Source organism: Ambystoma mexicanum, chromosome 3p, assembly GCF_040938575.1.
Source record: "Ambystoma mexicanum isolate Mex_15411 chromosome 3p, UKY_AmexF1_1, whole genome shotgun sequence".
In the NCBI taxonomy this organism is placed as follows: Eukaryota; Metazoa; Chordata; class Amphibia; order Caudata; family Ambystomatidae; genus Ambystoma; species Ambystoma mexicanum.
This window is the reverse complement of record NC_090925.1, coordinates 814,071,139-814,095,644: the sequence shown is the minus strand read 5'-3', so window position 1 is coordinate 814,095,644 and position 24,506 is coordinate 814,071,139. Positions and strand designations below refer to the sequence as shown.

Below are 24,506 nucleotides of genomic sequence, written 5' to 3'. Positions count from 1 at the left end.
CTATATGGGTACTCTCTGTGACTACGTCCGGAGTGGCAACGACATAATCAAGCCTCGTATGCAGTTGTTGCGGAGCCGAGTAGTGCGAGTATTGTCTCTCATCAGGGTGTTTTACTCTCCACACGTCTACCAAGCCAAAGTCCGCTAGTAGCGTCTGCAATACTTTAGCCGCTGGGGTGGGCCTATCAATCCTATCATCCGACCTGTCTACCTTAGGATTCATTACACAATTAAAATCCTCGCCCGAGATCACCGCACTACCCACACACGCACTGAGTTTGGTACACAACGTTCTGAAGTATGCCGTCGTGTTTTGGTTAGGGGCGTACGTATTCACAATGCATACTTCTTTGTTCTCTATCAGCCCCCTCAATATGACCATCCTCCCGTCCGCCTCCACCACTTTCTCAATTAGCTTAAATGGAACATGCGGCGCCACCCAGACAAGCACTCCCCTAGCGTAGGCAGAGTATGACGAACATGCCACAATCCCTCCATTTTCTCCCCACCAACTCCACTTTCTCTCGCGTCAGATGCGTTTCCTGTAGTAGTGCGACATCTATCTTCTGCCTCCTCAAATACAGCATGACCGTATTCCGCTTCAAATAACTGTTAAGTCCTCTAACATTCCATGTTATTATCTTAAGATCCCCCATGGCTCGTCAATAGTTCCTCCCCTCCCTTCCAATCAGCCCTCCCACCCACACAAAACAGATTCCTGACTCTAGTTCTTCCGCAAAGGCTCATGTTTACACTTGAACTCCCCATAACTATATACATCGCTCTCCCTCCCACCTCCCTACCCTTCCCCAACTTCCACCCCAACAATTGCCCAGCTCCATCCCTGGATCTCAGGCACCCCCGCATCTAGCCCGGTCCAGCAAACCCGTGCACGCGGCTCAGCAGGGTAAAGGGGCCCTAATGGCCACCTTACTACTAGCTTTGGGGGGTAAAGATAGGCCTCAATTATGCCGCTACTAGTTGTCTTAAATCTACTGCGCATGGCGCTACCCAGCTCACTTATGCAATTAGTATACTATATTCCAGTCCAATGTGGCAGCGAAGTCTAAAAGCTACCTATTGTCAAACACATGTTCCCAAGATTCGTACTAGGGCTCCCCTCTCCCACTTATCCCCACACTGGATCTGATGTTTTCTCGTCCCTCGTCGTGCCTTTGGCGGTCTTGCTCCTCATTCGGTTCCGGGCAGCCCTGCGAGTCCAGCCAAGATGACACATCTTCCGGGGTGTCAAAAAAGAACGCTCTGCCTTTATGCAAGACCTTTAGCCTTGCGGGGTACAACAGCATGTACCTGATGTCAGCTGCACGCAATCTTCTTTTAATCGCCACATAACTGTACCTCTGTTTCTGGTATCATGTTTCTGGTATAGTCAGGGTATGCAGTGACGTTAGCAGAAGCCCTTTCAATTGTTCCACCCTTGCAAAATTACTCCAGGATCTTCTCCCTGTCTCAATAGTTCAGAATGTTTGCAATTATCGGCTGTGGTGGGGCCCCGGGCCGCGGTTTCCTTATCGGAGCTCGATGTGCACGTTCCACCACAAACCCCTGTGAAAGCTTATCCGCCCCTATCTCTTGCAGGATCATGTTCTCCACATAATTTGTGGGGTCCTGGCTTTCTTCTCCCTCCGGCAGGCCGATCACTCTGATGTTGTTTCGCCTCGCCCGTCCTTCCGCCTCCTCCACTCGGTTTTCAAGATTAGCCACCTGTTGTTTGAGCACATGGACCTCTTTTGCGTTATTCGTGCTAACCTCTGTGTTAGTCTTCACTGCGCTTTCTAGGCCACTTGTTCTTCCCACCAGCGCTCTAACATCTTGCCTTAGCAAGGTGACTTCAATTCCTACCGCGTCAATTTTATTCTCGAGGGCTGTACGTAAGTCCGCCATTGCTGTGCCCCATTGGGTGCTTAATTCTGTTATGGCCGCAAGGACCTGTTGGTTTGCTCCTTCCGGGGCTCCATCCCCGGAGTTTGCCCCTGTGGTTTGTGTCGGGGTCAAAGAGGGTCGCTGCGTCTTCGTAAAAGTCTCCATCGTTCATTGTTTACTTTTGGTCCTTAGCCCTTTCACTGACATCTTACGACCCTCCTTGCGTATCCGGCCTCAATTCAGCAATGTGACTTTGAAGTCACCGGTTCTATCAGGTACTGGTGTATCCATCCCAGCCAGCTGCACTATGCGGGTGCCTGGATGCTGCGTTTCGAGTGGGGCTGTGTCCTCCCACGTTACTTCGTTAGCCTTTATAGCGCGTTTCTCCAGAAGCAGTTGGGGCTTTGGACTGGCCACAGTTGATCATTTATAATGCCAATTCTTCTACACCCACTTAGCAAAACCAATTTGCTGCACTGTTCCCCTCTGGTGGGCGCTCCGTCCCTAGACCACTGTCTACAAGCACACCACCAATTGCATGCGCCTAGCCAGGCGTCAAACCCTGCGGTGTCCTCACAGGCTTCTAAGCCTGCCCAGACGCTCAAGCTCGTCAACAGCTTCTCGCACACCTCCGCACCCCTGCAAGCAGTCCCAGCTCTATGTTCCTTAATGCGCTTCCACTTATATGGTACAATCTTCAGTGTGTGCCTGGCCGTCCAGTAGGCATACTTGTGGCCAGATGTTCGTTATTATTGCCAGCTGTAACATATCCGGCTTATGGCATCTGCCTTAGTCGCGACATTCGTTTGCAGCCACCCCTCCTCGCCACGACATCCAGACTTACTTTAAATGGGCAGCATCCAGTATGCCCTGTGCCCTCACTGTGTAGTCTTCTTCCACCTTGCAGGCTCTTGCCCAGGCACTACCATGCACGTTGCTTCCTCCAGTCAGGCCTGGTTTGTCCTGCTTCCGTGAGCACTTGCTGTTCTCGGGAGCTCCTGCGTCGTTGCTGGGACAAAAGGGTTCAATATGTTATTTCAGCGTGCCCCAAGCACACGTGTGTTTGCATACACATGAAAATGCAGTGTGCTTTAATCGCCGTTCTCCCGGCTCGCAGCGTGTGACCCGCGGGCACAAGCTGTCCGTCTCCACAAGCTTGTTATGCCGCGGCTGCCTCAGTGGTCCCTGTACTTTCACTGTAGCATTCCTCATCTGGGAACACTCAGCGCCTTCCGCGATCGCCCACAGGTCCAGGTTCGCTTCAGTCCCAACGCGGTCTGCCATTCACTAGTGCTACTTCCTCCAACGGTGCCAGCCGGGTCTTCTACGGACCCTCTCCTAGCTGCAAATCAACCACGCACGCCCTCGCGTCTTCTTTAGTGCTCAGGCCCCGCTCACCCTGCTTCATTGCCGTGGACCGCATTCACATTGCTCTCCGTGCACCGCTCGGTGGGGGCCAGGACCGTTTCATCCTCACGGGCTGCAGCCTGTACTCAACGCCCTCTCAGTCCTCTGCAAGGCCCCTCGGTCCCCCTTCACCTCACAGCTCTGCTCCCTTAATTATCTTTTCTCGCCGAGTCGGGCGGAGCACCATACAGACTCTGCATTCGCAGTGGCCCCGTCCTGTCTCCCTCACAGCTTCTTCGCACGCGTCGGAGCTTTTTCACCAGTCCCTTTGTTGTTGTCGCGGATCCGCATTTTTTGTTATTTTGTTGCCGCTGACAATCCGCGCAACAAAGTATCATTGCACACATCCTCACGGGCCGATTCAGGTGCAAATGAGCTCTTTCTCTTCCTGCCACCTTCCCACAGCCATAACTTAATTTTCAGATGGCAACTTCAAGTGTAGTAGCTCCAGCATCCCAGGATCATTCGTCGGATCACAGAGCACTGCAGAGACCCAGCCTATTCCATGGCTGCCAAGCCACGCCCCTTGGCAAAAACTAGTTATGTTGCAAAACTTCAGAATGTTACTAGCAACTGTTATAACATATCTATTTTCCTTTTCAGTTAATTATGGGGAAATAAATAAGATGATAGCACCATGTTGCACTGCCATGTGGCAATTTTCTGCCATTTCTGTAAAAATCATAACAGTTATGATTATGTAATATTCTTTCCCATATTGCTAAGGTTATCCTCCACCAGTTCACCAACTCTCACATTTGGACATTTTCAGATCAGCCAGGAACCTAGTTTAACTGGCCATTACAGTTCATTAACTCGTAGGTGCATACATTTTATATCTTCAAAATTGCCTGGAAACTAGCTAAGAAATGGTACATAAATGAAGTAAATCCGACTTAAGTTTTCTAGGAAATAGGCCTAAATGATAATAGTCCTTTCAAATTAATAGTAAACCTTCATGTGGGACAAATGGCAATTTTCCAGCCTCCTGGCCAGGTGGTCTCACTGGGCTTGCCTATAACTAGAGTTTTTTTTTCTTTGTGTTTGCAGCTTGTTCTTTGAAGTTAGTTGCCCATTTGAAGTTGGTGTTTCAGCCTCCCTTTTCATACCTACTATCTACAATCTGGTCATGCTCCAGCCAAGGCCAGTTGTCTCTGCACCGATCCCAGCCTTCAGGGGAAACACCTTTCAGGAAAGCCAAATTTTAATGCTGTAGTAAACACTATTATGCCAGCCTTCCAGTGGGGGAGTTTGTGGTGATACGTGTCCAACAGCCAGTAAGAGGGTTTGCCTCTGGTCTAGAGACACTTTTTCACAAATACTAAGTGGCTTTTCTTTTTGTGAAACATAATACACTTTGCTTTTTGTCAACACGCACATCATGTCTTTCTCCTGACCATTTATGTTAGCAGGGGTACATTTTTCCCATTTAAACTGCTTTCATTTGCAATCACACATGCAAAGCCATTTTGAGTGAGTATTGAAAAATCCTGCTTTTCATGTGAAAGGGACCTTTGGTTGGGAGAGGGGTGTGTGCATATTGTGTGAGCCTGATCTATAAAAAAATAAAGATGGCCACCACCATAGTAAATAAAATTAAAAAAGGGACAATGTCCCTTTCTGTTTCTTTGGCAGGGCTCGGTGCAGACAGGGGAAGAATCATGGCAGCCAGAGACAGAAGCCCAGCAGCAGCAGTGAAGTTGGTGGGTCAGGAATAGGAGGATGAGGGTTGGGGCATGATGTGGGTATCAGGGGTGATATGAAGTGGAGCTGGGTTTTCAGGGGCTGAGATGCTGCAAAGGAAAATGCTGGGACCCAGTTTAGGAGCGCAGGTGGCTGCCGGAGCATTGGTAGATTGGCTCCATGTATCCAGCCAGCTGATTAGCTAAGAGCCCTTTCCAGGGTAAGAATTATTTTTCTCAGTCTTAATCCAAGGCCAACATTTTCAGCAACATCATGTTTTACATTTTCTGTAACCAATAACCCAGATGCACCTCCTCAGAAAGGGCAGTAGGTTCATTAGACAATAAAACCTACTAGGGCAGACCCAATCCACCAAAATGCAAAGTGCTGCAAAGTGGCCGAGGATCGTCATGAGCATTTTTGCTCAGTCCAGACATTTTAACCAACTGTAATTTTTATGCTGAGAATCATGTTTATTCTATTTCCACTGTAAGCAAGGTCCCAGCAAGCCATTCCCCAGTTGCCAAAATCACCAAGTCAGATCCAAGATGCTCCTGGTGAGATGGTGCCAGGTGGCGGCATTGAAGGTCAGGCGTCGCTGGGCACACAGCTTGTGGCATTACTCCAGTAGTGTGCATCTGGAAGCATCTGCATGCTTGCACCGGGGCCAGTGCCAAGGATTTATGCTAGGAATGCAAAATGCCATTTTCATTTTGGGGTGGGGAACTTCCCTTACGATGATGGCAAATGTTATAGATTTGACCCCCTCGGTTGGCCCTCCGATGGTGGCCCCGCTTGTAGATGCTTACCTTAGTACTAGCCCTAAATCGCTCTAGAGTTAAGAAACAAGACCTATAAGAGTAATACACAGGAGGGATATGATGCCTCGAAATGTCATCACTGTGTCTCAAAAGAGCTGCAGAGTCTCCATAATTCATTTAATATTTATTGTATTCATTATACGTATTTATATAGCGTTAATTTGCCTAGGACTCCAAGCAACCACCATACACTCTATTCATTAAACAGTGGCAGTAAATCTAGGCGCTAGAATAAGCAAATTGATTGCGCAGCCCTTTGTGATGAGAACACTTGTGTATACTATTCAGTACCTCTTGAAACTGGAACCAATAATTACTGACATCCTCTGTCTGCTTGGCAGAATGCCAACGCCTTTAGGCAGCCAGCAACTCAGACAGGCTCTATTGACAGGTCACATGTCAAAACAAAGCCAGGCATGCCTGCTCTGTGTCCCGCCCTGCTGTGTGCAGGAACAGAATGCGATGCATCCCACAATCCCACACACACATCATCGCAGGGATCCTGAGACCTCGCCTGAGAGAGGATCTACAGCAATGACACAAGGCACTGCTCTGCCTAACACATTGCACGGATCCAACATATTCATGAGAATTGGGCTCTCTGTTAGAATATCCTGATAACATGTTTTAATCCAACTCTCAGTGATTTCCAAGCCCATTATGTGTCCTGTAAAATAAGCCACCCAGAGTAACTTTCCCAATGTGTTCTTGGATGTGTTCAATAGGGTCAGCAGCTAAAAAATGCATGGAATCATTATATTAAAGGGTCTTCTTATCTGATAGTGTAGAGCTCAACAATACCGCTGAACTGGAGGTGCACCAAGGCTTGCACTGTTTTGGTTTGACAAACAGTGCTATTTTATAAAACATATGTCCCAAAACTGTTTTTAAACTGCTTTACTCCTTACTGCCGATAATGCTGAGCTTGTGGCTAGCTGCAATTACTATCTCAGACTTTTATTTTGCCAGTGATGATTTCCCATCAATTACTGGACCCATAATCATCATCCCATTGGTTATTGTGCTGTAATCCACATCCCATCAGATATCGCTCCTGTGATCATCCTCCCATCGGTTGCTATGCTGTACTAAATCTTCTCATTGGTTAAGGGGTCTGTAATCAGGCTCACATCAGCTATTGTGCAAGCATATATCATATTCACATCCAATATGTTTCTTGCAATCTCCTTTCAATCTTGTTATTGTAACTTATTCAAATGTAAACATGGCTGGCTAAATTACAGACTCTTGTAATTGGTTATTTATAACGCACTTAATACCCAGAGGTTTCTAAGCGCAGACCCGGTCATTGAACCTGTGTTGCACTGTGTCATCTTGTTTCCAAGGCAAGCGCGTTGCTCCCGAGCTATCTTCCCAAGACTGTTTGAAAGGCATCCTGTGGCCCTGATTGGGTCCTAAGCAGGCAGGCAGAGCAACCTGTATGGGGGCATCCCTTCCCGCCGGTGACCCGAGATAACTCATAAACAAGCATCACAAGCTCTATCTGCTGATACAAACACCTGGGATTGCCCTGGGCTTCCGGATAAGGTGCCTGCAGCTGAAAGGTTTTGGGAGGTTTTCCCAGTAGTGTTGAGGACTTGATGGCCTTCACTAGCCTGGAGTATTTTTGCCCTGGAGGGCATTAACTAGGTCTGATCCAGTGAGTCTCCTGAACTGTGGCTCTCGTTGTCATTAGACTACATCAAGTGTGTCTTATTTCTCCAATTTTATTCTTCAGGCATCGCTGATGGCAATGTGATCTCTGAACTGAGTACTGCTACTGACAATGTGGATGCGAATGACTGTAAGTACCTCTCCTAATCATTTCACTGGCAAAAAGCATGCGCAGGACAGGCTGCAATTTAATTAATTCTTTTTTTTAAACAAATGTTGGTAAAAGATTCTTTATTTAAATTTGTATTCGGCAATAACAGTTTTTCTTTTTACCTCCCAATATCTATTTTTTTTGTTCTTGACATTTTTTGCAAGACAAAATAATTTAAAATGAGCCTGAATAAACGTATAACAAGGGCAGCTGCTTCTTGCGTTCACAGTACTGTGCCTGCCTTTTGGCGTATCACAACATCTACCTAATTTCCAGACAATTAAGAGACATATGGGATTAGCTAGAATCAGAACTAGATGCATGTTATCACCACATCTCCCAGAATGCTGTGCCAGATACCAGGAGAGCCTACTTCTTGGGCTTTGCTGAAGCAGGTGGAGCCAGAAGCGTCATCTTCAATAAATCTACATGGTGGTAACTGACCACTACTCAACGTCCTACACTTCTGCTGTCCTCCCCTGGAAAGGTCTCTTCCTCTTCAGAAAGTGTTTCCCAGCCCATTGCTGTGATGACGCTGCCCTATGAGACCCTTGGGATCCCATGCAACAAGAACCAAGCTTTTGTGCCGCAGAGAGCTCATTTTATGCATGCGCGGCAGGTCAGATGTGTGCCTGAAGAGAAATCCGTAAGCAAGACGTTATAGAAGGGTCACAGAGTGGGCCATTCTCTGCTAAGTAGGCCATGCCCTGCACTGGTGTCCCGGTGATATAGGCAGCTTGATGCTTCCAAGAGAGGAGCTCATTTCTGACAGCCCTAAGAGATAATGTCATAAGTGTGAGTTTATTTGGGTGAGACACTGAGACTGCAAACCCGCTTAGCCCATAGTTCTCCTTAAAGACTTTAAGTTGCCTCGACACTTACTGTGCCTCCATTTCATGAGGCAAGTCATTGCCTCTTGGCTCCTCTTTGTATCATTCATCCCTCAGATTCCGGGCATTACCCCTGTCTTAGTGGTTTGTTTGGTGCAACGCCCGATGCGTGTGGATGGATGACTTCCAATTCTGCTCTGCCTCGTGCCTATGTCTGTGTTTATTTATTTTTTTGAAATGTTTATTGGTTTAAACTTCTCAGAGCTACAAGTTAGCTAACCAAGTTACTCTAACCATGTACATACACGATATCCCCTCCTCCCATTCAACAGAAAGAGATCCGCCAATTTCTTTACTTATCACTATTCACTCTCTCTCTGATTAAAATCATCAGGAATTTTGAACTGATAAAAAAGGAAGAAAAAAGAAAAGGAAGTAGAAAAAAGGAAGAGCCCTAGTTCACTAGCTTCAAGCAGTCTATATCAAATAGGTTAGTGTTCTTTAGCTTTCACTAGAATGACTTCAATAAATGTGAGCACTTCTAAGCAGAGACTGGTACTCTCCCCCATTAGGATCTAGTCCCACCAGCTCTTGTCCAGGTACATATCACACATTTTTTGATGTTTCTTAAGATGGGTAGTGTGTAATATTGACAAGCTAGGGCAAGTAGTTACCCAGTGATTGAGGGTTTCAGTCCGTCCATTTGATCCACGGAATCTGCAATATGCTTCATCCAGAGGTATTAACTTTCTCTCCATTGCGACCTCCCTTGTATGAAGAATGTTCAGTCTTGCTCTCAACAAGAGATCTCTGTAGACTGGGGAGGGACAATTGTGCAGATATAATGGAAGTTGATTTATTCCTCTTTTTTCATTTTCGTTAGCTAGTCTTCTCAGATCTAAATTCCTTAAACGCATTATTTCAATCCAATCTTCCTTTAACAATGTCTTTTTGATTTTCATAGGGTTCGCAAGTAATTCATTTTGTCTAAATCATGTTCTTTCAACATTTTTGCAATCTTCACCCACCATTTTTGTAACGTCAGGTCAATAGTGCCTTCTTCACATTTAAAGATTTCCAAGGAGTATTCAACTTCTGCCAGTTTGGTTTTTCAATATAAAGTGATGGACTTCCACAGACCTATGATCTCTAATGACTGTAGTCTGAGAGAGCTCTTGGCGTATAACTGACATTGAGAGGGCATTGGGTAGTCGCAAACACTTCCGCCAGAATAATCCTTCAAGGATGGGCCAAATTTTCCAAGGTAGACATAGCAGGCCCTCCGTGCCGTATAGGAACTACTTTCTGACGGTAGAATAATAAAAGCGGTTTGATGAAATATCTGCTGTATTTTTTAAGAATTCTTATGCCTTCTGCTGCTAAGCGTTTAGTTTTTGTTCGTAGTACGCCATAATGAGCGCTCTCATCACAGTTCTTATTGATTAAGACTCCTAGATATTTCATTGTGTCTACATCTTCCATCTTCACATTACTCAGCCACCAGATTTGATCTGCTCGCTGGGGCCTTCGAACTGATGTCATGTTCAGTATTTTATATTTAGCGGCATTGATTTTCATATCTCAAGATATTGCAGAAAACAATATGTAGACCGAAATTAGTTAGGTCCACGAAGACAATGTCATCCACATAAAGTTCCCATGCTGTAATGTTCCAATTTGTTTTTGGGGGAAATGCTCTTACTTTTTCCTGTGACACTCCTATATAAGCTATGTATAAACTGAACAGAAAAGCGGCTAGAGCGCAGCCCTGTTTCAGTTCTCTATATGTCTGGATTTTTCTGGAGAGCACCCCCGACCCTGCTAGCCTTATCTGTACAGAGGTGTTCGTGTAGAGCATTTCAATTACTGCTAACAAGTCTTGGGGGCAATTCCATTTTTGTTACTTTTGTCCACAATTTTGTTCTATTTACACAATCAAACACTTTTTCTAAATCCAGAAAGGCCATGTAGATTCCTGATCTTGATTCTAATGCTCTTAAATTTGGGAGTCCAATTATGAAGAGTTCGATATCCCATCTGGGCCTGCAGCTTTTGAGGCACTAAGCTTCTTAATCCTTGCTGTTGCATCTTCCCTGTCGATGTCTATAACCCAGTCAGTTTGAATTTTAGTAATTTCCTTCGGTGCATCATCATGGTCAGAAAATAGACTCGTATAATGTTCGCGCCATCTGGCTTCACTCACTTGCCCAAGCATTTTATCTGCTATAAAGGAACCTCCATTATTTAGTAATTCCCAAGCTTCCTGGTGTTTATTTGACAGATTGCTTTTAGCATTTTTTCTGCTTGTGATTGTCGGCATTGAGACTTCATGGCAATAAACCAGTTTTTGAATTTTTATTTCCGTTTCCGGGTTAGTTCTATCCAATTTAGGGTTTTTGGGTCTTGATTGTCCTCAAATCAGCACAAAGAAGTGTTTTTTCATTATGTATTAGCGGGTCATATGTGTTTCTTGGAGTCGCACTGCAGTTCTTACATGGTTTAGAGAAATCTTTCAATATCCATGTGTAGTTCACTTGATTCTTATCGACTCCCAATGCTTCACTAAAATGTCCACCAATTTCCACTATGTCTCTCTATTTTATTCTTAGTCTGTTTTTTGCCCATGTTATTTCAACTGGTTCGATTAAATCACGTTTCTTCTATACTTTGCTTTTTTCTAGGGCCATAGCTACAAGCTTGTGATAGCTTGTGATCTAATTTACTAGTGATAACTTCTTAAATCTTTCTTTCAATTTCCCAGACACAAAATGATAATCTAAGCAAGATGTTTTATTTTCTCAAGCCCAGGTACTTCTCCATGGGGTGTCTCCAGGTGTTTTTCCATTCAACATATAAAGATCTCTTAGATTTATTTCTTGCTGTCAATTCTGCGTGTTTCCTTGTAACTCTTTGGCTTTTTTTGGGAATCCTTTGTCATCCAGTAACTGTATATTAAATTTCTATTTCTTTACAACTTGCTTGAACAAAATTAAGTTCTTGAGCTGAGTTCGTCCTCCAGTATGCATTTATTAATATCACAGTTTGCTCTTACTTTTCCTTAGCAAATTTCATACTTGCAAATGTGGATTTGGGATCTCATGTGCAACTACTTCATAGTCTGAGTCAACCAGCCCCGAAAAAGGTCTTCTCAAGAGGCCTTTGCATGCTGGATTTATGAAAGCTTCATAGACGTCACAGGATGGAGCACTCCTCAACCAAGTTTCCAGCATGCAAATGATGTCGTATTTTGTTATGGCTTTTATTTTATTCGTGAATAAGGCCTTAAATCCTCTGGTGTTCCAGGAAGCAAACCAAATCCACGGGGTACGTCCTTACAAGTATTCTATTTCTTTTTTCGGGTTGTTAAAGTATCTGCTAGCCATCTCCAGTGATCATTCTCCTCTACTGGGCAGCTCCTCTCTTCATGTTGATTGTTTCTTACTGTGGAGCGCACTGGATCAGGTGTATTTGCAATTGAATATTTCCCATGAGTTTTTGTTGGTGAACAACTCCCCACTGGGTTTCTTTCTATTGGTTCTAATAACGGCCTTCTTGATTGAGCATTTTTTCTCTCCTTTTCTTGCCACATAGGCAGGTTTTTTGGTGGTTTTCTTACCCCCTTCTACTCGATTTCTGTCTTCTTGTTTATTTGTCTTTGCGCTATTATTCATGCATACTTTCCTTCTTGATGCCTCTTTGCCATTATATGTTTTCCTGCAGGCTTTTTCTGGAACTCTCGATAATTGCTCTGAGTGATTGCTTGATCTTTGATAATCTTTTAGGTCATAGCCCAGTGGTAGTCATTTCTCACTTTCATCTAGAATAGGAATCTCAGACTTGGTATGATTGAAATAGATTCATCACATTCGTTCTATTTAAGATGGGAGTTTTACGAGCATTTCCAATCCGTTCCAAGTAGATTTTTGGCAGTTCTTTCTTAATCATTCTTCTACCCACATGGAGGTTTTTCATTTTTGATCTTGCAGGATACATGGATTGTTGTGGACTTTGTTGGCTCAATTTCTTTCTTTTCTGTTCCATAGTCAGAAATTCACTTGCCTCTTCTCGAGCCCTCGCAAGGTTGTCCAACACTTTCTTCTTTGTTGCCTCCTTCGAGCTGGTTTCATCTGTAATTTTGGCAACTAAGCATTCCATTTCCACCCATTCTGCTTCAGAGTGGTTGTTCCGATGGTCATCTTCTTCTTGCTCGATGATTTCTAAAAAGTCACTTAGACATGTTATGTCTTCCAGTTCACAAGTGTCATCTCTAGATAGACTGCTATTGTTAGGGAACATTGTAAACTTTTTTGAAACAGGTATCTCTTCGCTTCCCAGTATTGTCAGTTCTTTCCGAGCTCGCTTGGAGGATTGAGTTGCTGACAGTGGTGGGGGTGTTCTCAAGTTTCTTAAAAATGCTCTTGAACGTTTATATTTGTTTTACTTTTTCATAGTTGGTTGCTTATTTGTTTTCTTCTTATAACCATCAATGGTTTTTCTTGTGCTCTTTTTGATCTTGCCATGTCTTTTCCGTGAAGTTCGAGAAGACATTTGATGTTACCTTGATTCCTTGGTCTAGTTGAACTAGATCTATTATCACTATTGGAATATCTGTTTTCTCAGGGGCAACCTTTTGAGCATTTACTTGGGTCAAGGGTTCTTTATATTTCAGGTCTTTCCACACTGAACACATCCATCTTCAATCTTCTAGGATTGCTTCCATCAAAGTGGATGTGTCAGTGGATTTTCTACATGCTAAATCGCACAAACAATTCTACCAGAGCATCGAGGTTTCAGTTTCTTTTTCTAAGCGAGAATCTACTTTCATCGCTATGATCTCAACTACTAATAACTTTGTCTGCAGCATTGCTATCAGATTGCCTTGATCTCTCCTGGTGTCGTTGATTGTTTCATATAATTTTAAGAACGGTGATAAAGACAGCAAGATTGAGGCCAAGATGATGCTTTGTAATTCAGATGCATCATTATTGAATGATGGAGGGATTTTATCCTCACATTCTGGTTCCCAATTTGATTCTGCTAACCTTGATTCTGAGTTACTGGTTGAGTTATTTGACTCATAGTTATTAGATGGTGTATTTTTGGCGAGTTCAAGACTCTCATTGTTCGATTGATTTAATTGGGGACTCGGATTGTTGCTCTCTGCTTGCCCAGCTTCTTCACTTATCTTGCTTTTTTGATTTCCTTAGAGAAAATTCTTGATGTCTCTTCCAAGGACATATCCAGTTCGATCTCACTGAGCCTGTTTTGAATTGAAGCTAGGCTCTTTCTCTTTTGTGTAGAGATTCTTTCCATCATTAAAATTGATAGATCTTTAGCTAACTGTGCGGCAAGGTCAGAATTTCTATATTTCCTCGGTTGCTCCAAGGTTTCACTTCTGGTTTCACAACTACGGACCATATTTTACCATAGGCAGCAAGAGTAGTTGATCTTGTGACGCTCCTATTAAGTCCAATCTTGTTTGGTGAGCTACTTCGCCCATCACTCTGAAATCTTCAGGGGGACCCGACTCTTCGCCCTCAGTAAAAACTTAATCAAATATAGAACCATTTACTTGTGTCTCAGGTTCACTTAACACAAGTTTTCCTTCTATTCTTTTTTCTGGACATATTTGGTTTAGAATTACCTCGGTCGATTGGGGGGATTCCCTATCCACAACCAGTAAAGGTGTTAAAGCGCACAGTTTTGTTTCATTCATTTGTAAAGGCGTTGATGCAGGTACATTCATCTCGTTAATTCTCATCTGGTGCATGGTTTCTGCCAACTGTGTCAAAAGATTGTTATTTGATTGAGTCTGAGGGTTCGAAGGAGTCTTGCCGTGTTCTAAGTGTTGTTCTCCATTAGAATCTCTTTCAGCAACTGACTGGGTACTCTGCATTTTCTTTAGTGGTCTGGTTTTCATTTCCCTTGTAACCACGTAGGGTTTTATAGCTTCTTATCAGTCTTAGCGTTGCGCGGGTCAACTATATATTCAGTCGCAGAGGTTTCACTGCCTCGACTCGCGCCAAGTCTGATTTCAGTGCTGAGTTACTGTGTCCATACTAAAAGGGGAATTATCTTATGAAATCACATCCACAATGAGCGCCAACCTCGGCTTGAGAGGATAGTTAATCACTGCCAGAATTAGCTGGATTTGCTCAACTTCAGGGATCAAAGGGCACAGACCACAGTTTCCCTACTGTTACCAACTTTAATACAATTTAGAAGCCTTTTTATAATCACATCGGCATAGCTTCATATACTACTTTCTGTCTTACTTACAGTTTATCTGGAAGGCGAACAATGGTCTGTCCGTATAGTTCCGTCTCATGGGGAGTAATGCAGATAAGAACAACGTGAGCAACAGTTTCGGGGGGTCCACGCCACATCCGCTCCCTGCTAACTGCCAACTGTCAGTTTACTCACTTCACTCCGCTTCACGGTTCTGGGACGTTTTGAGTTCCGGGTAGGCGGAGGAAGCCCACAGCGTCCTGTGTTGTTAAAGTGGACGTGTTCTATTTTCCCTTCGTTCACCAGCCGACTTCAGGTTGCGCAACGTTCCAGGTGAAAACGCTCCGTACTCTCAGCATACAGTGAGTTTAGACAGTCTATGATCCTGGCAACTGTATCTCTAGCCCCGAACACAAGCCATGCTCCTGACCTGGTTGATGGCCACTGCTCCCAAGAAAACATTGCACTTACCCTCAGGAGGGCATCAGCAGCATTGCTTTATTAAAGCTGTACTTTCTGTGCCACTGACACTTAAGAGTGTGAAGATTTGCTTCTTGTTTCCCAACATTTTTAAACGTAATTATAACACTTGGTTGCCTACTTATTAAACAATCTGAAATCCACTTCATGGTTTTCTCTTTGTTTGCCCGTTTCTTTATGGAATGTTCCAGGCTGGCCACTGACCACTCTGTGGTAAAAGACACACTTGCTGTCATTCTGCCCAAATGTCTTTCATTCCTTCCCCATATTATCATCGGGTTCAGATAAAATGTGCAATGCATCTGAACAGGGACTCAAGATGCTCTTTTAGCTTCAATAAAAAGACATTTGCCCATGACCTGTACCTGTTGGGCAGGAGGGCCTGACTCAGACTCTGTTGAAGCTACCTTGCTGATTACTGGCTTCTCCAATGATGTTGAACTGAGTTTAGCATTCATTTATACATAATTGAAAGTAAGAAGACAAAGAAAAAAAATCCATTATGAAAGTATTTACAATTGTAAATCTCTTTCTTTACAGTATGTGGAAGACCCAAATTTCAAAGTCGAATCGTGGGAGGGCAGAATGCTCGAAGTGGAGAGTGGCCCTGGCAAGTTAGCATCCGCAGGTCGGACCTCCATATCTGCGGAGGGACTCTACTAAATAGCCGCTGGTTGCTGTCAGCTGCGCACTGTCTCACAAGGTAAGTTCCCGGTGTGATCGGCCGCCTGCTTCCACTTCTGTTGTCCATGGAGGAGCTTTAGAGTGGGTGCTCAGGAAAGTTGAATTGCTGAACCATAGTGTCTTGTGGACTGGTTCCTGTCAAACCCCACTGGTACTTTGTGACACAGAATATTTACATTGCTCATCTTGCCAGCCTTGTCATGTCCAATGATAGCAGGCAATGCGTATGCCCCAATTCAGTTTATGATCTGGATCATGACAAACTTGTGGTTTTGGAATAGTTTTACCACATACTGTTTTGGGATATAACTTCATGTTATCCAGAAAACATGGTCAATGAAGACTAAGTAGCCTCCCAGTACCAGGAGTGAAATAGTTGAAACTGGGAAGTAACTGGGATTTAAAAGCAGAACCTGATTATAGGACCACACCAAGAGCACAGAGAGTGGAAACACACTGCACTGTTTCTTATTTTGTCATGCACAATAAGGGCTAACCTGGAAGATTATCCTTGCCTTTAGATGCAAGGCCACATTTGGAGTGCTGCGTGTGGTTCCCTGGGATACCTGGGATGTTCTGTTCAGTTTTGGAGGCCACATGATGGGTATGGTATACTGTAGAGGCAGCTGTGGAGGACTAGGTCCTATTGAGGAAGATACATCTCCAGAAGGATAAGGGCAGACTAGGGATAGTCCAGCGATTGATAGTAAATACTTTACAGGTCCTGTGAAGAGAGACTACAGAACAGAAATATGTTCACAATGGAGGAAAATGGAGGGAATGACTCGTGACAGGGATATTCCATCTGCTAAGGGGAAAGCATATAGTAAAGAGAGGACATTTTCAGCGTAGGAACACTGGTTGCCGTAGAAGAGGGAGGCTTAGAAATAATGTTAAAAGCAAAACTCAGGAAAGGGCAGGGATTGCAGAGAACAGCCTCCTGCATACATGTTTATGACTAAGGCAGAAATCAGTTTGTTGTTCTCATATTGTATTCTTTGGCTGTTCTCTTTCAGGGTATCGCCCTCAGAGATCAATGTGTTCCTCGGGGGCTTGGAGCTGTCTGGCAGTAACCCCCACTCTGTCGTCTCTGTAGTGAAGACCGTTCAGGTCCACCCCAGCTACTCTTCCCAGAGTGGCTCCCTTGGAGACATTGCGCTGGTGGAACTGCAGGCCCCGGTGAACTTCACAGACTACATCATGCCTGTCTGCCTGCCCGACTCCCGAGTGCAGTTCCCCACAGGGATGCTGTGTTGGCTCACCGGCTGGGGTTTCATCTCTACTGGGGGTAAGTGGAAGTCCTGGCGGAATGCACTCCACTGCCAAGGAAGTAGCTGATCCTCCTTATCTGTGGCAGAACCGTAGTGGTGTGGGCAGACAGAAGTCCAACAAGGTTATAGGATCAAAACAGAATGAGTTGGCAGGTCCAAAAATAACTCAATACAATTGCCAATCGAGACCCAATTACAGAGATCGTAGCATTGTGACATCACTTGTGTAAACTATCCTCAGTGGGTGTATTGGCGCAAAGGGATCATCTGTGACTGTGACTCCACCAGTGCCACTCACAGGTTCCACACATTGCATTTGGATGTGATTGTGTGCTAAGGTGACATCTCCCTGTGCCTCAGCTCTCACTGGGAGGAGATCCTAAAATACAGGCCCCCAGTCTTAAGCGCTATATAATATATAGATCTGTGAAAGAAGAGACTCTTAGTTCACTTGGGCTTTGGTTTAGACTTTGGAGTAAAAGTTTAATTGTCACAGAATTTTGAGTTCTTTAGTACATCAGAATGGCAATCATTGATTATTCAAACATTTTCAGTCATGTCACCATGTGCATGAAGAGGTTTGAGGTACAGTAATAATGCGGCTTCATTCCAGAACTGCACATAACATTTCTCAAGTAGATTATGATTTCAAAGGAAACAATTAACCTCAAGCAAATTACAATGAATCTCAAATGATCATTGAGGATATGCACTGTTTGATTGACTTTTGTAAACAAAACAAAATGGTTATAGCCCCTGAGCAAGTCTTGAAGGTGGTGGAAATGCACCAGTCTGCGTTTTGTGCATTTTTCAAGATGCTCCGAAGCCTTCATTAAATACCCCCACAAGCTTTGTGACCTTATTTATCAAATATAGCAAGTTGGCCAAAGGGAGAGTGAAAGAGGACTGTCTACAGGAACTAAAGCATAAAGGGCAGTAATGGCAAGGGAAATGGGTGAAGGAGATGTTAGAGAGAAAGCAAACAGCACAGTATCCTAGCAAGGTTGTTCTCAAAATGGCTACCTATAAAAGAAAAGCTGCAAAGCAAAAACTAAAAGTGAATGTATTGTCAATTCCAGTGGCCCTGCCCTCCCCCGGCGCCCTGCAGGAGATCAAGCTGCCGCTGATAGATGCTGAAACATGTGACAAGCTGTACCACATCGGGAATGAAAACGTGGATGCCAACACGGCTGTGGTGAAGGAGGACAAGATTTGTGCTGGATACGTGGAAGGGCAAAAGGACTCCTGTAAGGTGTGTTACTGCAATGATGAGCTCTCTTCTGAACAAGAGGTTCCTCACTTTACAGTGGGATTGACCTCTATTTTTAGTATTAATTATGTCAATGCCTTATGCTTAACTCCTTTCAAACGGCCGTCCTCCTAGCCTAAATTGTCCCACATGTCCTGTACCCGACAATCCCTCAGGAAGGCACTGTTTTGACATTATCCTTATGTTCAGTATGTTGTCCTTAGCCAAATAAAATCTGATTAGGAAAAAAAGAAAGAACAAGCACTCCTGCTTGTAAAGGTCAGTTTTATGGATCCACTTTAACGGTTTAGGTCTATTTGACCTAAAACATTTGACCTAATCACATTTGATTGAATTTATTTGACCTTTTCCAGTCTAAAATGCGGGAGGAGACCCCCTGCAGCCCCCCACACTTCCCCTCAACCTAATCTATACCCTTACCCACCCCATATATATATTTCATACAATTTGACTGAAAAACAGGTCAAAAAATTCTATCAAATATTTTAGGTCAAATGATTTTAGGTCAATTATGCTACTACGATTGTAACTGCTGCTTTGGATTATTCCTGTTCAGACAGAGGGCCTGTTATGCCCTTATCTGCCACTTTTTGAAGGACTTTTGTGTGGACGTTTTCTGTGCACACTGAAGAGGAGGCCAGACAAAGAGAACTATAAGCTGTTTTCCAACCACTTTCCCAATAGCTCCAGACATTTATTTCCTCATTCAAAGGAACAATGATCATTTGACCTGACCTTTACTGCCCCTTTCCAGTGGAGTAACTTTGCTGAAAATGTTTGTGGGGGACATGACATCTGATGGAAAGGGGAAAGAGTGGAGGAAGGGTGGAGTGTGGCTTGAGGGATACACAACCCCTAGACCACACACGCCCCGTGCTAACGCTCTGTCATAAGTTATATAACACTGGTGTAAAAGACACACCCCAGTCTTATGTAAGTTATAACAATGCCATGCCTTTACTGTTCAATTCTAAAGACACGTCAAACACTCCCTGTTTAGCTGAATGTAAGTATAAATTCAGCTATGCACGGCAAACCAGTGCTGTATAGCTGAATCTCCACTTCAACTCAACTAAACAGGACATGTTTGCAGATAGCTGGATGTTGGAGGTGTGCTTGGTTGCTTAGTGTGCCTGGTTTCTTAGTCTCTGAATGTGACTCAATGTGACTCAAAGTTCAGGTCACAAGCATAGGTTACAAAAGCAGTTTAAAATGCATGCATTAAAATGCATGTTCAAATAAAATTAACCAAATTTGGAATAAAATCTGCTGTACACTTTATGTGAAATGCAGATAATGGGAACCCCCAATATCTGGTGAAAAGAATCACTGTATCTAGAGAATAGTGCAGCACATTAAACAATAAATTAGCTACTCTTTAAACCCCTACTTCCAAAGAAAATAACGAGCTAGAAGAACCATGCAGTGTGCAGCCAGTCAGTGCACACTTTAATAATGATCTGAACAGAACATTGCTTAATGATTCCATTTTCACAATCCATGATTGAGCTGCCGTGCTGAGGCTTTTGAAGATGTAGTGCCAATTGATGCCCCTCCAAACCAGCATAGAGAACTGCATAATCCTTCCCTCCAAAGTTGTCAATTTATGATGCCCAATACATAATGTCATGACAGTGACACTGTAAGAGGTGATTAGACTGGTTGCACCAAAATGCCAGTCTAGCCACATAATAACACTTATCGTGCTTGCTTTATCACAGATGCCTATTATAAAATGTCACGCTAAAGTAAGAATGGCTAGAGACTGGCTGCACCAAAATGACAGTCTAGCCTTTCATGACAATCATCATGCTTGCTTTACCATAGATGACCATGACAAATGTAATACCTGTGGCCTGTCCCTTGAGCCCTGTAGAGAAGCCCCTCAACACGCACACCAGAAAAATACAACCCACGAGGAAAAAATGCCTCTTGCAAGGAGAACAATGTTTATTCTCATAAAAAACAAGTACGCGATAGCAACGAACTCTGCTGCCAGGCAGTGCTCTAACAAAACCAACATGGACGGCAGCTTATAAGAGCGAAAAGCATTATAACTGACGTACATCACATAGTGTACAAATTCTTATAGCTGGTTGGAGTGACCCTATAAATAGGCTGCCTGCTCCATATGGGATGCAAGGGTCATTGGTCCCACCTTCTCCTGTCCATCTTCTTCCACATGGAGCTCTTCTCACCACGTCATCTGGTGCCAGGCCCGATAATTAGCAATTAAGTGTATAACCTGTAGCATGTCCTATCAGCTGCCTAGTGTGCACCTGGTACTGTAGACATGGGCGCGAAGGCTACATTCGATGTCATGTTATCTATCAAACCCCAAATCAGTACCAGACGCATCAGCGCCATTGCAGGTCCTCTCACACTGATCATTAAAATTGTAACATTCTCTCGCTGGCACCTTACAGCCCAAATCACAGGGGCCTTTCAATGCTCTGTTGTGACCTTTATAACAAATGGGTGTTAGAACAATTTTATATAATATGATATGATAGGTTATTCATATCGCGCTTAATACCCAGAGGGTTCTAAGCCCGGACCCGGGGATCAAACATGCGTTGCTCTGTGTCGTCTTGCTTCCAAGGCGAACACGTTACCCCTGAGCTATCCTCCTGAGACATGGTCTGGGTTCTTGGGCTGGCTGGTATGCTGGAATGTTAGGGTCTTGGGATGGGAGCACCTGGTCACTATGACTTAGGGTTTGGGCCAGACTAGGCCATAGACTCATGCCCTCCTTCTTGTGGGATAACTGCTTGCAGGAACTCTCAGCCCCTCATTACCTTGCCGGGCATATTCTTTCTCGGTTGCATGTGCTAACAATATGAGACAATGAAGGGTTCATAAATGTGGCCTCCCCCACTACCACCCTGGCTGAAGCTCTTGACAGTATACAGTAATAAAATCGTGGCAAAAATGTCGCCTTTTCAAATAATTGCGGCAAAAATGCTGTGGTTTGACCCAGTAAAGGTGTACCCCATTATACCATTTAAGAGGAGCTGGGATTGCGAGGGTGTCCCCCGCTCCCATTAAATGGTATAACGGGTCTGGGGGTTGCGGGGGTGTCCCCCGCATCCTTTACATGTATTGCGGCGGCAAAACCACAGCCTTTTTGCCACGATGTTAGACGGCAATTTTTCCCGCGATTTTAACACATGGAACGCTCTTGCCCACATTCACACAGATATTTCTATGCTCTGTGCTTGGGTCTACCTACCATAAGGGCTGCAGTGCAAAGCCAAGCTTCACTTTAAAGATTTCTGCTATTTTTCAAGATGGAAGTCTATGTCTGGTATACTCTGCACTCAGTTTCACTGTGATTGCTCCCCTAATGCAGCTTCTATTGGTGCCCCCCTTTGCTCTCCTCGGACATCTACAACACAGGCTTAGGCCTTTGCCGCATTCAAATCCTCTTAGGGGTCTGGGACAATCGCCCCCACGTCCCAACATTCCCTCCTTTCATTAATCCCAAATTAATGAACTTCCTTGTAAGCAATGTTCTCCCTTTCCAGCCTTTGAACTTCTAGATATGGCGGTGTGCTTCCCAGGTACCCATGCCTTGCACGCATACTGCTCCAGGGTGCACGTCATATACATACACCCCCCATCCCCTGCTAGATCAACCCAGTGCTCTACATAATTTTCAGGATCAGGTGGGAGAGTGGTAATAGTGCCTCGGGGTGAAGGCGTTGTTCTACTCTAACCATGCAGAGTTTGTCAGGGTCATCTATTTGTACGGCACTGTCTTTTGTACCACAAGGTGCCCCATGTTTCTCAATTACAACCATCATCATTATGCTGCCATGCATTGCTTTACCAAAGCACCGAAGTCCCATCTGGCAGATGCAGAAGTTCACCAACACGAACGCTAATACTTTTACCAGCAGTTTCACAATCACCCCCATCCACAATGGTGCCCAGGAAAAAAGATTGCTGAACGAGACACTCTTTTGAATGCCAGCTTCTGTTTGCATGTGGGTGCTGAGGGTGTGCAGGGGCTCTATTATGTTGGTGAGAGACCCGTTGTCTGCATCATTACGAGGCAGGTAGGTGCAGTAAGAATCGGCAATCTTCTTTCAAACCCCTCCAGCCATGGCTGTGAGGAGGTGCAGCACTTAGCGGTTCTGCAACGTCATCAGCCGGATCACTCGCATATCTATCTTGATAGCATTGAGGCCTTAATGTATCACTTCCCAGCGCATTACCTGAAGCCATTTGGCATTTGCGGCTGTTTGCACTTCTGGTAGCAATAATGATGCAAAAAGGTTTCTTCCTTGCTCTATAGTCTATATTTATCTGGTATTCCTTTGAGCAATTGTGAGGAATCTCGGGACAAATAGTTGGACCTTCTCCTTCTCTGTAATTTTTCGTTCTTCTCCTTTTCTGGCAGGATACAGAATATCCGCTGCTGCGGCAACATTGTGGTAGGGACATCTGACACTAGTGTTGGAGTTAGTGTCGACAAGCCACCTGGGACCACTGTCAAGTGCTCTTCAGGGACCACCAAGAATGCTGAGTGCAATGATGCCAGCAAGCAGGTGCCCCTCCATAATGGCGGGAGGTGCAGGAATGCCTGCTGGTCGCACACCCAATAGTTATCCATCATGGCTGCTGTCCCTTTCTTGAGGTCTGGGATGTATTTTTTATTGCACCTGCTGTTGGTCCCCACAAAGACACTCCCTTTGTTGTAAAAACAGTGTCCAGTTAAAGGATCGATTACAAAAGGTTTGAATGCAAAAGGTGAGAGTCAATAGGATCGAAAACCAAAGGTTTGATTTTTTTTTTTTTATTATATATATTTTTTTGTGTTTCCGTGTAGGTAAAAAAAGTGGTTTTTACCACAAAAACAGGGGTTAAGGGGGACCACCCAAAATTTTTTTTTAAAAAAAAATAAATAACATTTTCGAACCTTTTGTTTTCGGTCCTTTTGATTCTAACCTATTGTAATTCAAACCTTTTGATTCACACAGTTCATACTCTTCCTGCTTTTGCACGGTTACTGGATTTTCCATCACCTCGACCTACGTGAGTTTTGCCACATGCTCATTCCAGTGCTCTCTACATGTGGCATTCACCTTTTGTATCGCTTTGTCTCAGAATCCTGTGAGTTCTCCTGCCATGCAGCCTATTGTAATTTTTTGCAATTTGTTTTCTGCAAATTTCACATTTTCCAGCTCTAGATAAGGTCTCTGTAGACACAGGTGTACCTCTGGGGTTTCGAGCACACTGCAACTCGTCCAGGTCCATCATCACATGTTGTACACTCTGTGCTTGGAAAGTGCTTTGCAGCCTGCATAATGTTTGATGGACCAAACATTGAGCCTCCAAGAGTGGAATCTCTTGCAGCATTAATACCTTGAGTACTCTCAACGCGTGTGGTATCAAGGAACAAATGTAGCACCCCCCCCCATTGGCCCTCTTTTTGCCCACCGAGCGCATGTTTGCATAACAACTATTATTTAACTCTGGATGGTGCACATCTTCTATTACATCTAGGCCTCGGTACTCATCAAATTTAGCTTTTCTTAATGGTCTTCTGAAACATTTGGTAACAGTAACGTGTGAAAAAATCATCATGGTAAAAAATAATGTCACAACCAATTCCGTAAACCTGCTTATTTGCTTTATGGTATCATATGTGTAGACATAACAGTATCATTAGCATATAATGGGGAGTGTTTGGCAGAATGTACTTAATATATGCAGGCGGTGTGGCATTAGGTGCTTTGCGGACATCCGAAAGATGAATCCAATACCGCAGCTCCCTTACCTTCACCGCCAGGGGAGTAGCATAGACAACAGTGAAAGGACTGTTGTACCTTTGCTTGCTCCATAGACGGAGGAAAATTTGAATGTAAACTAAGACGCCAGGGTGCAGCTGAAGTGGTGGTAACATCACTGAGGTAGTTGCAGTGCTGGTTGTGTCTTCAGATCATGGTGGTGCAATCTGTTGAGAAATAAATTGTATTTCTTTTGTTAGGGCAGAAAGGTAATCCCTTAATTCGTCCCCAGAACGGATTCAGCCTTGTGAGCATCAGGTGCTTTTCTTACAGGAGATAGGGGCATGTGCATTCGCTGCCCAGTTACCACCTCATGCAGTGATACATG

At 44.2% G+C, this 24,506-nt stretch overlaps 1 protein-coding gene across 1 annotated transcript in view; it reads left to right on the top strand.

Moving 5' to 3' along the window:
- Positions 1-5,536: 5,536 nt before the first annotated feature.
- LOC138579982 (serine protease 33-like) overlaps positions 5,537-24,506 on the top strand; it is a 33,924-nt gene continuing 14,954 nt past the window's right edge. The window contains exons 1-5 of the mRNA XM_069650210.1: positions 5,537-5,561; positions 7,534-7,599; positions 15,699-15,861; positions 16,859-17,130; positions 18,193-18,365. Coding sequence (XP_069506311.1) covers positions 5,537-5,561; positions 7,534-7,599; positions 15,699-15,861; positions 16,859-17,130; positions 18,193-18,365 — 699 coding nt within the window. The remainder of the gene's footprint in view (positions 5,562-7,533; positions 7,600-15,698; positions 15,862-16,858; positions 17,131-18,192; positions 18,366-24,506) is intronic.